The following is a 15882-nucleotide window of genomic DNA, read 5'->3' as shown; positions in this document are numbered from 1 at the left end:
TTTCTTTTAATTTTGGGGCAAAATATGAAATATAGAAGCATGTTTAGATTCTTAAAATTTCTTACCCTCCCATTTATTTATATTTTGGGCATGAAATATGAAATATACAAACATGTTCAAGTTCTTAAAATTTCGTTAATATTTTTATACATTATAAATATGAAAAATACAAGTACAGGTAAAAAATTTTCACATTTCTTTTTTTCTTTAAATTTTGGGGCAAAATATGAAATATAAAAGCACTTTCAAATTCTTACCATTTTTTTCTTTCCTTTTTTTTTACATTTTGGCGAGAAATATGAAATATACAAGCACATGTTCAAATTCTCAAAATTTCTTAAATATTTTTTGTAAATAAATTTTGGGGGCGAAATAGTGAAAAAATACAAGTACATGTTCAAATTTTTCACATTTCTTTTTTTTTTTTCTTTTAATTTTAGTGCAAAATATGAAATATACAAGCACGTGTTAAAATTTCAGATTTTTTTCTCAGTATTGGTGTAAAATATAAAGTATACAAACCCATGTACAAAATTCTTAAAATCTCTTAATTTTTTCTTCTAATTTTGGGGCAAAATATATAATATATAAGCATGCTCAAATTCTTCAAATTATTTTCTTTTTTTTCATTTTGGGGCAAAAAATGAAGTATACAAGAACATGTTCAAATTCTTCAAATTTCTGAACAATTTATTTTAATTTTGGGGTGAAATATAAAATTCAAATTCTTAATTTCTTTCTTTTTTAAAGTGTTTTCACGTTCGAATTGTTTTCAAATTTCTTTCTTTTTTTTGTCCTTTTAATTTTGGGGCGAAATATGAAATATATAAGCATGACAGGTTTCCTGAGACTGCTCATAAAGTTGTTTGCTAAATTGTACATAAATAGTTTGAAGTTTTATAATTTAGATATACAAATAGCTTAATGTCCCTGTTTAAGTGTCTCTTGTAAACTGTTTTTGGCTTGACGTGTTGTGTGTGTTTGAGCCGTGTGTGTTTCACAGAGAGATGTCAGACGACACGGGAAGCTGCTGAGCTGGTTTCCATTTGGCGCTTCGTCTTCCTCCGTCTGCTCTGATGTACGGCTGGTTCCTCAAATCTACACACACACAACACACACACAAATGCAGTCAGAAACGCCGCCTGATAAAGATATCTAAAGATTTGAGCTTTTCAGAAACTTGAAAAAAGAGAAACATCAGAGATCTACACGGAGGAACTGAGGGAGGTACTTGCAGGAAGATGAGTGTTACAGAAGAGCATAAGTAGATGAAGAGCGATACCTTCAGAGACACGAGAGAGGAAATGAGAGACAGTTAAAAAGAAGTCCCATCGCAGAAACCCGAATCACAGAGCAGACGAGACGAGCGCTTCCCAGAACGGGCCGTAAACGGCACCGCCTGCAGAGCTGAGAACCAGACAGAAAGTGCAGATCGAGACCAAAAAAGAAATAAGACAGGCAGACTAAATACATAATATAGTCTGAATATCAAATGGAAAAAAAAATAGTGACTGAAATAACTGACAAAATAACTGAAGAAAGAATTTGAATAGGCAAAGAATCCCAAGACGCACTAGGAGGAATGAAGAAAAGATTCTGGCCTACTTGAATTTTATATCAATGTTAGGCAAATGTGCTATAAATAAATGTCAATGTGAATATAGTATATTAATGTTATGTTTTTACATTCCTAATATTTTAGAAATATTTCTAATATTTTTATAGTATAAATGGGGCTTTATACAAGATAAAACAAATACATTTATTTATTTTTATAGTATAAATGAGTCTTTAAACATGTATTATATCTATATATCTATATATTCAAATTTTAAATTTAGGTTTTTCATCTAATATTTAGATTTTATTTGGGAGTTTTAGTTTTCTTTTGTGCTTTTGTTATTATTATTATTTAAATTTGTTTTTAAATATTTGTTTTAATTTTTTAATTTTGTTTTATTTCAGTTATTATTATTTATTTTTAAAATATAAAGGTATAATACTATATATTTACATTTCTAATGTTTAAAAAAAACCTAAAATTATAAAATATAACAGGTTTCAATATAAATTAGTACTGTAAAATAAATACATTGTAATATATTTATTGATTATAAATAATATATTTACTTTTAGATTTGTATAAGTTAATCTATACAGATGAATATTATATAAACATTTCAACATATTTATGGTCTATAAATACTATATTTACATTTGTATTATTTCAAATTTGTATAGTATAAATGGGTCTTTATGCTAATATTTTTCAATATTGAATAAAAATACATAAATAAATACAAAATTGTAATTATTATAAATGTGTATAAATTTTATTTTAATTTAATATTTTAATTTAATTTTAATTAATTAAATTATTTGTATTTTTATTTAATTTTTCTTTTATTTTGACAGAATGTCATAATTTCTAACCATTCTGTAGAAAGTAGAACATCAAATGTAGTCAATGGTATTTTTTTTTTTTTTTACTTTATTTTATTATTTTATTTTTCCTTTGGGTTGGGTTTTATTTACACTATTTATAATAGAACCTCTAGCGATGGTAATATCACTAACACTAAAATCACATGCTTATTGTAATATTCAGAGGTATATTATATACATATATTTCAAAATATTTATATTTTATAAATACTATATTTACATTTGTAATATTTCAAATTTGTAAAATATAAATGGGTCTTTATACTAATATTTCTCTCTATATATATACATATTTAGCCTATTATACTATTATTTTGACACATTTATTTTCTTCTAACAATTAGAGTACTGTACATAAACCTTATGGCTGTCAATAAAATAAAATAATTGTCAATTAATGTCATTTTTTAACCATTCTTTAGAAAGTAGAACATTAAATGAAGTCAGTGGTAATTATTTTATGTTATGTTTTCCTTGAATGTTTGGGATAGAGGTGTGTGTTGGGTTTTATAATTCATAGTGGTAAAATCACTAACATCACCAAAATCACTTGCTTATTGTAACATTCAAAGTTTGGGCAGTGGTTTTCAGTACTGTAAATTGAGCTCAATCTGACCTGTGATGATGTCCTCGATGGCTCCGTCTTTGCCCTCTCTGACGAGCGGCGACAACTGCCTGCGCTTCAGCTCTGCGATCAGATCCACCTGAGGGAAACGTGGCATCGCCGGCATCTGAACACACAGACCTTTATATTTCACTTCCTGTTCTCCAGTATTTCTGCACTTCCTCTTTCTATCGCACATTACCTTATTAGTCTCTGCAGTGTTCATGGGAGGGTTAGAGATGGTTAAATCTGTGCCGAAATCAGTCTCAGAGATGTTCTTCTTGCGCTGTTTGTTCTCCTGTTCGGCCAGCTACAGCACAGAAACAGAGATTCGTTATACACATGATTCATTATTAGGACTATTATTTTATATTTGTATATTGTCAAGTACTTTTAAACCAGAACCACTACTAGTAAAACCAGATGAGTAAAGTTTGACAACAAACTTTAAGTTGGCTTGAGAAAGCCTAGCCTGAAAGTTTAAAGCAGTTGTAAAAGTATGAAAGTTGATGTTGCTAGCATGATTTAGCACATTCCTTACATGATTTAACATGTTTTAGCATGATTAGCTTGTTGCTTGTGTTTTTATAGGCTGATTTTAATGTTGTTAGCATGATTAGCATGTTGTTAGCAAGCTAACAACAACTCACAAGCTACTAGAATGTTGTTAGCATGTTTCTAGCATGATTAACATGTTTCTAGTATGATTAGCATGTTACTAAAATGTTGTTTGCATGTTTCTATCATGATTAGCATGTTACTAGCATGTTGTAAGCATGTTTCTAACATGATTAACATGTTGTTAACATGATAAGCAAGTTACTAACATGTTGCTAGCATGATTAGCATGTTACTAGCATGTTTCTAACATGATTAGCATGTTCTTAGCATGTTTTGAACATGATTATCATGTTGCTAGCATGTTTCTAACATGTTAGCATGATTAGCATGATTAGCATGTTACTACCATGTTCTTAGCATGTTTCTATCTTGATTAGCATGTTCTTAGCATATTTTGAACATGATTATCATGTTGCTAGCATGTTTCTAGCATGATTAGCATGTTACTAGCATGTTGTAAGCATGTTTCTAACATGATTAGCATGTTGTTAACATGACAAGCAAGTTACTAGTATGTTTCTAGCATGATTACCATGTTACTAACATGTTTCTAGCATGATTAACATGTTACAAGAATGTTGTTAGCATGTTACTACAATGTTGTTAGCATGATTAGCATGTTACTAGCATGTTTCTAGCATGATTAGCATGTTAGCATGATTAGCATGATTAGCATGTTCTTAGCATGTTTTGAACGATTATCATGTTGCTAACATGTTTCTAGCATGATTAGCACGATTAGGATGATTAGCATGTTAGCATGATTAGCATGTTACCACCATGTTCTTAGCATGTTTCTATCTTGATTAGCATGTTCTTAGCATATTTTGAACATGATTATCATGTTGCTAGCATGTTAACATGATTAGCAAGTTAGTATGTTTTTAGCATGATTACCATGTTAGTATGTTTTAGCATGATTACCATGTTACTAGCATGTTCTTAACATGATTACCATGTTACTAGCATGTTCTTAACATGTTTCTATCATGATTAGCATGTTCTTAGCATGTTGTAAGCATGTTTCTAACATGATTAGCGTGTTGTTAACATGATAGGCAAGTTACTAACATGTTTCTATCATGATTAGCATGTTACTAGCATGTTGTAAGCATGTTTCTAACATGATTAGCGTGTTGTTAACATGATAGGCAAGTTACTAACATGTTTCTAGCATGATTAGCATGTTACGAGAATGTTGTTAGCAAGTTACTAGTATGTTGCTAGCATGATTAGCATGTTACTAGCATGTTTCTAGCATGATTAGCATGTTGTTAGCATTTTACTAGCATGTTAGCATGTTCTTAGCATGTTTTGAACATGATTATCATGTTGCTAGCATGTTTCTAGCATTGTTAGCATGTTTCTAGCATGTTAGCATGATTAGCATGTTACTACCATGTTCTTAGCATGGTTCTATCTTGATTAGCATGTTCTTAGCATATTTTGAACATGACTATCATGTTGCTAGCATGTTAACATGATTAGCAAGTTAGTATGTTTTTAGCATGATTAGCATGTTACTAGCATGTTTCTAGCATGATTAGCATGTTACTAGCATGTTGTTAACATGATTAGCATGTTGTTAGCATTTTACTAGCATGTTAGCATGATTAGCATGTTCTTAGCATGTTTTGAACATGATGATCATGTTGCTAGCATGTTTCTAGCATGGTTAGCATGTTTCTAGCATGTTAGCATGATTAGCATGTTACTACCATGTTCTTAGCATGGTTCTATCTTGATTAGCATGTTCTTAGCATATTTTGAACATGACTATCATGTTGCTAGCATGTTAACATGATTAGCAAGTTAGTATGTTTTTAGCATGATTACCATGTTACTAGCATGTTTCTAGCATGATTGGCATGTTACTAGCATGTTGCTAGCATGATTACCATGTAACTAGCATGTTCTTAACATGTTTCTATTATGATTAGCATGTTGTTAGCATTTTACTAGCATGTTATCATGATTAGCATGTTACTAGCATGTTCTTAACATGTTTCTATCATGATTAGCATGTTGTTAGCATTTTACTAGCATGTTAACATGATTAGCATGTTCTTAGCATAGTTTTGAACATGATTATCATGTTGCTAGCATGTTTCTAGCATGATTAGCATGTTACTAGCATGTTTGCATGTTACTAGCATTTAAGCTTGATTACCATGTTACTAGCATGTTTTTAACGTGTTTCTATCATGATTAGCATGTTCTTACCATGTTTTGAACATGATTATCATGTTGCTAGCATGTTGTTAACATGATTAGCAAGTGAGTATGTTTTTAGCATGATTACCATGTTACTAGCCTGTTTCTAGCATGATTAGCATGTTGCTAGCATGATTAGCGTGTTAAATAATAAATAAATTATAAACAAATTAATAAAACAAAAAAAAGACTGGAGTACATTTTACAATACCATTTCATAACTCCTACACTTATTTTTTTTTCAGCATGTCTTTGTAATTTTACTCTCTCATTACCACTATGATATATGCAAATGTGATATGAGCACAAGGTAATAATTTCATCACCTTATATGCTTTAATAAACCTGGCAAAAACAGGGAAGAACACAGACGGAGACGTGGATTTGGGATTCTCTCCAAAATACTCCACCACTGAGTGATAGACCTCCTGTGGAGACACACAGACGATCCAGTCATGTAGAAGCTATTATTCACTGCCGTTCACAAATGATTTCACACAGAGCTGAATTCATCTCCACCTCTGCAGTTTTGCTGTCTTTGACCACAGAGTCCAGCAGACTGCCGTTCTTGGATGTGAAGTCTGTGAGGACAGCGCTGTCTTTCTGCTGGAGATACTCCTTACGCACCACCTCCATTCCCTTCTCCAGAGATCGAACATCTGCAAGGATGCTGTCCAGAGAGACTGAAAGAAACCCACATCAACATGCAGGTCAGTGTATGAATATACAGCTTTCATTTAGCAGATGCTCTTAGCAATTTGGACCAGAGTTGCCAAGTCTGTGGTTTAACTTTAACACTGTTGCCACAGCTTATTTTTCATGTCCACGGGTTAAAGAAACAGCAATAATGTGAATATTTAGCTCCTGGGTTGCAAATTTTGCTAGGAAAACCCCACCCTGAAATGTGATTGGGCTAGTTTTGAGGAGCAATTGGGTGAGTTTTGTTGTGAAAACCTGGCAACCCTGATTTGGACTTACAACTTTGTGTGACCAGTATCAGGTTACCAGATTTTTTTAGCTTCAAAGTTGACTCTGCTTTTTCAGTTTTGATTGCCATTGTTTTGGATTTGATAACTGCAAGTATTCCTTTATAGACTTTTTAAATTTTACGTAGGGCAAAATAAAACATGCATTATCCGTGCCGAAGTTATACAAATTTTGTGCTTAAATAAGCATCTAAACCCCCTCAGCATTCTCAAGAAGTGCTTATAAACACATTTGAGGAATATATTGTCATATAATTAAATTGTACTTTTTAAAAAAAAAATATTATATTAAAATATTTATATTATATTTATAATATTAAAAATATTTATATTAAAATGTTTTAAAAAAAATTGAAAACACTTATAAATATTAAAAACTATATTTAATAAAAAAAATGTAAAGATATTTTAAATAATAAAAAACCATGAAAGAAAAAACAGTAAGCAAGCAGCAAATGTTTTAGCAACTCTATTTTCTGGTGGGCCTGTTTAAATGCATTTCTGAGTGCAGCTTGAAACTTTTTTATTATATATATATATATATATATATATATTTTTTTTTTTAAGTTGTATTTTTTTTTAAGTAAAATGAAAGTTAATAAAAATAAAAAAATATAATAAAAAATAAATATTACATTTTTTAAAAATGTTTTAGATTAAAATATTTTATAAATTAAAAATATACACACTTATATGTAAGCCTGTTTTTGCCACTTAATAAGAAATAAAAAAAGTAATTGTGACCCTTTATCTCGCAATTCTGACTTTTTTTTCAGAATTGTGAAATATAATCTTGCAATTGCAAGAAAAAGGTCAGAATTGCTTTATAAACTTGCAACTACGAGTTAAGTCGATAATTGTGAGATACAAAGTTGCAATTTTCACTATCTGACTTTTTTTTAATCATAAATGTGTTTAAATCTCGTAATATTTTTTTCTCAAAATTGCAAGTTAATCTCGCAATTCTGATTTTTTTTCTCCCAATTGCAAGTTTATCTCGCAATTCACGTTTTTCTTTTAATCACAATTGTTTAAATCTCACAATTCTGACTATTTTCTCAAAATTGCAAGTTTATATTTCGCAATTTTGACTTTGTATCTTAGAATTACAAGTTTCACGCAATTGTCTTTATAACTCTCAATTCTGACTTTATATTACACAATTCTGAGAAATAAAGTCAAAATTGCTAATATATATCATGCAATTCTGACTTTTTTCTTGCAATTGCGACTTTTTATCTCACAATTTTGACTTTATTCTCATAATCACCACTTTAGTTCTCAGAATTGCGAGTTTATATTTTGCAATGCCGACTTTATAACTCGCAATTGCGAGTTTGTATCTCACAAACTTAGAATTGCGAGATGTAAACTCAAAAATGCAAGAAACCAAGTCAGAATTGTGAGATAAAAAGTGTCAATTACCTATTTTATTTTCTATTCAGTGTCAGAAACAGGCTTCCATACACTTATAGATGTAGTGGTGAGTTAATGTGAATGTGTGCAGTGCTCACCAAGAGCAGCTTTATCCAGGCAGTGTAGTTCAGTGTGAAAATTGTGCAGTTGAGGATATTTTTCTTGTATGATGCTGACGATGAAATGCAAGAGTGTCAATTTTCGATCTGTGGATTTCATGTCCAGAAGCTGAGCGTAAAAGTGAGAGATGCGTGATAAATTGATAAATCGTTCAGCATGAACTGATCAAATATATACATTTAATGCAATGCAAGTCACTTTGGATAAAAGTTTCTGCCAAGTGCATAAATTAAAGAATTTTATGTGCAAGTCAAATATGCTATATAATTAAACTGAATAAGCTTAAATGACATACATGTCCAAAATTGCAATTAAACAATAATAAATAAGGCATGCATTTAATTTACCCTATATATGACACAAAATGAGCTAAAAGTACTCTCTAAAAATGATTTTTCCTAGATCATTGGACTATGTTTTAAAAGACTACTTCAAAATATCATAATATATTATTTTTATTTATTAAATTTACTAGGATTTTGTAAGTGAAAACTGTTCATCAGCTCATAGTAAATCCTACCACTTTTTTTCCCAGTGTATAAACAATATGTGAACATGTGAAAAGATAGATTTAGGAAGTAAAACTGATCAACTAAAACTATAAATCTGCTTTATATGCGAATAATCTCAGTGTTTTAGTTTTTTCTCTCACCAGGTCCAGACTTTGTAGTCGAAATCCATATGCTGATCCTCTCTTCCCACTGTTCATGTAATTCCCAAACGCAAGAATGATCTAGAATAAGAGAAAGATCAGTTTTCACAACAATCTGAAATTATTTTATGCACATGAAAATTGATTCTCTTTACCTCAAGAATCTTCTTGAGTTTGCTGGAGGATTTGATTGACATGGACGCAGCGATGATGGCATTTAATTGCTGTGAAATAAAAGCAGGATTGTTTTAGATTTTAATTTCATGTTGAATTCAAGTATATGCATCCTCCTAATATATATACTGACAGGCTTTAATAGCATTATGCTCTCGCTGAAGTTGCCCATGAAGGTCAGCGTGCTGATTCTCTGCGACAGACGCGGGATTTTGCTGAAAGCCACCATGAATCGGTCCTCCTCCGACAGTTCCAGCAGGGGGCGTCCTTCTCGCTCGAACTTCTCAATCAACTTCAGCTCATAATCAGACGGGATGAAACGCTCCAGCAGCTCCAGAAAATCTGAGTTTAGCAAATCAAGATTATACCTGCACACAGAGAGTATCAAGATTAGTTTTATACTTTAAAAATGTTGGTTGTATTAAAAGTGTGGGTGCTGGGCGCACGTTTGGATCGCTGTGCAGATCTGTGCGGTGCTCATGCCTCCTTTGCGCAGGGTGATGGCGAGGTTTTTCGCCCTGTTGGGCTCCAGTAGTGTGATTTTATTGGATGCCTTATGAGCCACTTTCACCTTCAGAGTGCCAACATCAACAGGAGCAGACTGAGCTTTAGTTTTAAATAGCTCCTCAAAGCTGTCCATATTCAGCTCCTTCAGACAGAACAAAGACAAGGAGGTGAGTGACATCAACTTCAGTCCTTCAGATAAATTCTGATGATAAATGCTGAGCTAATTCTAACAGTTTAAGGCTAGTTCTAAAACATTTTTGCTTTTTTTTTATTAAAATAGCATGCATAAATATTTAAAACAAAAATTTGTTATTTTTTTTTTTTTAATTATTGTATATATAAAATATTTTAGAAATTATTAAGACATTAAAAATTGAATTAAGGCAAAATAGCAAAATTTGAATTTTGCATGAATGTTAAAAACAAAATTATATAGCATTTTAAAATGTTTTAGAATAAAGCAAATGCTTTTAACAACTGAAATTATTAAGACATTAAAAATTTAATTAAGGCAAAATAGCAAAATTTGAATTTTGCATGAATGTCAAAAAAATTATATAGCATTTTAAAATGTTTTAGAATAAAGCAAATGCTTTTAACAACTGAAATTATTAATACATTAAAAATTTAATTAAGGCAAAATAGCAAAATCTGAATTTTGCATGAATGTTAAAAACAAAATTATATAGCATTTTAAAATGTTTTAGAATAAAGCAAATGCTTTTAACAACTGAAATTATTAAGACATTAAAAATTTAATTAAGGCAAAATAGCAAAATTTGAATTTTGCATGAATGAACAAAAAAAGGATATAGCATTTTAAAAATGTTTTAGAATAAAGCAAATGCTTTTTGCTTTTTTTTTATTAAAATAGCATGCATAAATAACAACTGAAATTATTAATACATTAAAAATTTAATTAAGGCAAAATAGCAAAATCTGAATTTTGCATGAATGTTAAAAACAAAATTATATAGCATTTTAAAATGTTTTAGAATAAAGCAAATGCTTTTAACAACTGAAATTATTAAGACATTAAAAATTTAATTAAGGCAAAATAGCAAAATTTGAATTTTGCATGAATGTCAAAAAAATTATATAGCATTTTAAAATGTTTTAGAATAAAGCAAATGCTTTTAACAACTGAAATTATTAATACATTAAAAATTTAATTAAGGCAAAATAGCAAAATCTGAATTTTGCATGAATGTTAAAAACAAAATTATATAGCATTTTAAAATGTTTTAGAATAAAGCAAATGCTTTTAACAACTGTATTTTTATGTGACCCTGTTTCATGCTTTTCCAAAAATTACCCCTTAAAATTAGTAAGACCCTTTAAAATGTATAAAAAATTAAAACAGGTGGCCCTGTTTCATGCATTTCTATTCTATTAGTTAAAATCAGACAAACAAGGAAGGAAAGACTTGCCCTAAAATATTTCATTTTTATTCAAATAGCATTTATAATTTAAAAAAATTATATTAATTAAAATTAATAAATATTTTATATATATATATATATATATATATATATTAGAACTATTTCAATTTAAATATTTTATAAATAATTCAAAAATATATAAAACTCTATTTTGAGGTGCTGTTTCATGTATTTCTGTGAGCCAAGTTAGCCAAACACATTTAATAAAAAATTATTTAAAAATAAAATATTAAAAACAAAACGATATTATTTTTAAAGCTTATTTTATATTTTAAGAAAGTAAAATTAATTAAACAATATATTTCAAGAAGAAAGAAAAAGCACAAAACCGCAAATGTTTATAACAGGCACTACTCTTCAGTTGCCCCTGTGTTACACATTTCAATAAGTCGAGTTAGAAACACACACAGAACTGACCCCAAGCACACTTTCATCATCCAGCTCTGTGAAGACGGTGCCGGCCACCTGTTCCTCCATGAGAGCCTGCCAGTTAAGCAGTGGCATGCGATACTTGGTCTTGATTGGCTTCTTACCTTTTACACCTTGCACACACACAATATAAGCAAGTCTTTCAGTATAATGTGCACAGCTTCATTTTTCATTCAAAATCATTCCAACATCTCATAGTTTTGTTGGGCTATACATGACTGTCATAATTTGTCTCACCTGTCTTTACAGTTCCTGTCCTCCCAGGTAGAGGTGAAGGAGGTGGGGGTGGGGGCGGGGCTACAGTCATAGGGGGCGGAGGAGGTGGTGGTGGAGGGGCGGGGGCAGGAGGAGGGGGCGGAGACTGAGTCACAGGTGAGGCCTGTATTTCTGTTGTGCTCTTTTCTTGGGGTTAAAAAAAGAAGATAATTATTAATGATTTTTTATTAACAAAAAGATAATATTCATACAAATGTAACATTCATCTTGGCACATATTACACTGCTAGGAGTGACCCTGGACAACAAAACCAGTCATAAGTAGCACTGGTATATTTGTAGCAATAGCCAAAAATACATTGTATGGGTCAAAATTATCGATTTTTCTTTTATGCCAAAAATCATTAGGATATTAAGTAAAAATCATGTTCCATGAAAATATTTTTTAAATTTATCTACAGTAAATATATCAAAACTTAATTTTTAATTAGTAATATGCATTGCTAAGAACTTCATTTGGACAACTTTAAGGATGATTTTCTCAATATTTTGATTTTTTTTTGCACCCTCAGATTCCAGATTTCTAATTGTTAAAAATATTGTCCTATCCTAGCAAACATACATTAATGGAAAGCTTATTTATTGTATAAATAAATGCAGAAATAAATGTGTAAATAAATAAATAAATATTTAAATAAATAAATGAATGAATAAATAAATATTTAAATAAATAAAAAGTTAAATAAATGAATACATATTTAAATAAATAAATATTTATACATTTATTTATGCTTTCAATAATTAAATGATGCATTTAACGATTTATTTATATATTTCAACATTTATTTAATTTTGAGTAATTTGGCCCTCCATAGTTTTGTGGTCCAGGGTCACATATTATATTATATTATATTATATTACATTATATATAACTTTATGAATTTAGGTTAAAAATATAATAATGTTTTAAATTAGTTTTGATTTTCTGTTTGCATTTTAATTTTAGTTTAAAAATGTTTTGTTTTCCAATTAGCTTTTGTAATTTTAGCTGTTTTTTGTCATTTTTATTGGTTGTTTTTAAAAAGAATCTATGTAGTTATTTTTTATTTCAGTCTTAGTTTTAGTTATTTTAGTACATCAAAACTAAATGAAAACGAAAAATGTTAAATGTAAAATAAAATAATTGTACATTTTATTCCAGTTAATTCGTATGACAAACTTTTCAAAAAATTATTTATTTATGATTATTTAGATTTATTTTATTTAGTTTTAGTGTTAGTTAACAATAATAACCTTGAAAAGATGAAAGTTTCAACAGAGTACACTCTGAAAATTATGCAAATTTATATAGAAAGATTATCTAAATAAAAAAGTATAATTTGAATTATATCAAAATTATACAGAAAATGATGAAAGTGATGATGCAATTATAACACCAGTTATATGTATATTTGGATCTTCACCTGTTTTTTCAGCGGCTGATATAATTTTGAATTCCAGAGAGCCGGATTCGGATCTCTCCATGCGGATCAGACCTCGATCCACCAGAACCTGAGCCATCTTCTCCAGCTCGGTCAGAGCTTTAGCGGAGCGCTGTCTGTCCTTCTCTCGCTCCTGCTCCTTCTCATTGTGTGTGTCTCTCTCTTTCTCCTTCTGCTGCAGCTGAGAGACCTGAGCCTGTGCTTCCTTCACACTGTCCTGAAAACATACAAACAAAAGCATCACAGGCTGGAAACAGGAGTATGAGTAAGTGTGTGTGTGTGTATATTTTAGCAAAGTGTGTTACCTTCAGAAGTTCCACCTCTTTCCTACTCTGTACGAGTTGTCTCTCGAGTTCAGACGTCTTCTCCAAAGCTTTATTCTCACACTGTTGCAGACTAGAGTTTAACTGATACACACAACATAAACTGACTACTTACATTTGGTATATGTATATTTTCGAAATATAAATATGTGCCTTATGAGCAGTGTTGGGAAGGTTACTTTGGGAATGTAACAGTTAACAGATTACAAGTTACCATATTTAAAATTAGTGTAACTATTTCAGTAACTGATACATTTGATTACTTTTCTAAATCTAAATTTCTGTTTTTTTCCTTAAAATTTTTTAAACTGTTAATCATTTGCTACTTTTTGTTTTAAATTCTATTTATAATATTTTGAGTAATATTCATTTAAAAAACACTTCTAAGCAAAAATACAAAAAAAAAAAAAAAATATTTCATTTATATTTATAAGTGTATTTTTAAAAAATAAAAATATTATACGTATAACTATATATATATAACTATATATATATATATATATATATATGTGTGTATATATATATATATATATATATATATATTATTTATTTTTTTTAAACATAAAACAAAAAAGAAAATAAAAAGATACCAGCTACTAAGCTCCAAGTTAATGAGCCAGGAAGGCCAAATTATAAAAATCTCCAAAATATGAGATTGCAAAACAACATTGGATAAATATAATGGAATAAATAGCATTATTAAATAGCATTATTCAATGCATTATTATATTTCATTATTATTTATAATGCATATTGTTTTTATTGTTGTTGACAACATGTATATCAGAACTATATAAGAACAGACTTATATCAGTATAGGTTCAAGTAATTGTGTATGTGTTTCAGTGTGTGTACCTCTGTGTTTTGTTCTTGTAGCTCTTCTAGATGTTCCATTATTGTGTTTTTGGCCTCGGCGTCCTCTAACATCGCCCCAACATCGAATACATTATCCAGATACGCTTGAATCTGCAACTGCAACCTCTCGCTCTCAGTGCCATTTAACTTCTACACACACAAACACACAAAACAATTCAGACTGCAATTTAGGCTTCATTTATTTGATCACAAATGCAGTAAAAACAGTAATATTCTTAAATATTATTTCTATTTAAATTAACTGTTTTCTGTTTGAATAGACTGTAAAATGTAATTTATTTCTGTCATTAAAAGCTGAATTTTCAGTCCTCAGTGTCACACGATCCTTCAGAAATCATTCTAATATGCTGATTTTCTGCTCAAGAATAATTTCAGATTTGTGTGGAAACACATTTGTGTGTTTTTCAGGATATTTTGATGAATAGAAAAAACAAAAGAACTGCATTTATTTCAAATTAAAAGCTTTTGTAACATTAAAAAATGTCTTTGCTGTCACCTTTGATCAATTTAATGCATCTTAGCTGAATAAAAGCCTCAACAGTATAAAAAAAAAACATGCCAAACTTTTAAACAGTAGTGATGTTAGTTGCTCACCTCCAGATAGCCGTCTAGTCCCAGTTGTGTAAACTCATACTGTAAATACACTCGGAAGTTCATGTTCTCCACTGAGTGCACTACAATGTTGATAAACTGCATGCAAGCCACCTAGAGGTGAAACGGGGAATATATATATATAGATAGATGTTTGACATACTCTTTTGACCTTTTTGTTGAACTCAATACTGTGCAGTTAGTGTAAAAATCTGATAAAACATGAAAATTAATACAAAAAAAGACTCAAATTAAGCATTTTATATGCCCTCACCATGAAATCAATGTTGTTGTCTTCATTGCTGAAATACTCCATGAGTTTCTCAAATCTGTTTTTCTCACCACACACCTGCATAAACAAAAAATAAGAACATTTTTCTACATTATGAAACATTTCAGTGATATTTGATGAAAGTATGTTATTGTCTACAGGAACTTCCTGTTGCATTTTTATGCTAAGTATGTGCATTCACAGAAACAATAAGGAAACCTATGAATGGGAAACCCCTGAGCAGATAAGTCTGTATTTGTTTCGCTTTTAGCTCTTATTTGCGTAACCCTTTCTGTTGTTGTTTGCGGATATGTATTTGAATCATCACCCACACAAATGTCTCACAAATGTTACAAATGACATAAACACAGACTTTCAAAATGATGTCTGTGTGAATGCATGAGGTTGCAAGCTGATCGTGTGTCCTGTGTGTGTGTCTTTATAAGGGAGTGATCTAGTTTTGTCATGTCTGTCGCTCTCAGCGCAGACGGGTGCAACGTCTGATATCACAGCGT

The 15882-nt window shown here is 30.1% G+C and overlaps 1 protein-coding gene across 2 annotated transcripts in view; it reads right to left on the bottom strand.

The window, feature by feature from the left end:
• Positions 1 to 400: 400 nt before the first annotated feature.
• fmnl1b (formin-like 1b) overlaps positions 401 to 15882 on the bottom strand; it is a 30338-nt gene continuing 14856 nt past the window's right edge. For both annotated transcript variants that reach the window (XM_051098706.1, XM_051098707.1), the window contains 17 exons: positions 15371 to 15445; positions 15100 to 15210; positions 14485 to 14634; positions 13612 to 13713; positions 13289 to 13523; positions 11848 to 12012; positions 11599 to 11723; positions 9679 to 9881; positions 9366 to 9600; positions 9214 to 9282; positions 9059 to 9139; positions 8385 to 8514; positions 6404 to 6567; positions 6211 to 6312; positions 3252 to 3359; positions 3062 to 3176; positions 401 to 1098 (listed from right to left, as the gene is read on the bottom strand). In XM_051098706.1, the coding sequence (XP_050954663.1) occupies positions 998 to 1098; positions 3062 to 3176; positions 3252 to 3359; positions 6211 to 6312; positions 6404 to 6567; positions 8385 to 8514; positions 9059 to 9139; positions 9214 to 9282; positions 9366 to 9600; positions 9679 to 9881; positions 11599 to 11723; positions 11848 to 12012; positions 13289 to 13523; positions 13612 to 13713; positions 14485 to 14634; positions 15100 to 15210; positions 15371 to 15445 (2271 nt within the window). In that variant the 3' untranslated portion in view covers positions 401 to 997. The remainder of the gene's footprint in view (positions 1099 to 3061; positions 3177 to 3251; positions 3360 to 6210; positions 6313 to 6403; positions 6568 to 8384; positions 8515 to 9058; positions 9140 to 9213; positions 9283 to 9365; positions 9601 to 9678; positions 9882 to 11598; positions 11724 to 11847; positions 12013 to 13288; positions 13524 to 13611; positions 13714 to 14484; positions 14635 to 15099; positions 15211 to 15370; positions 15446 to 15882) is intronic.

The sequence above is a fragment of the Labeo rohita genome, chromosome 24, assembly GCF_022985175.1.
Source record: "Labeo rohita strain BAU-BD-2019 chromosome 24, IGBB_LRoh.1.0, whole genome shotgun sequence".
NCBI classification, from domain to species: Eukaryota; Metazoa; Chordata; class Actinopteri; order Cypriniformes; family Cyprinidae; genus Labeo; species Labeo rohita.
The sequence above is the reverse complement of the archived record's forward strand: the minus strand, read 5'-3'. Positions and strand labels throughout refer to the sequence as shown.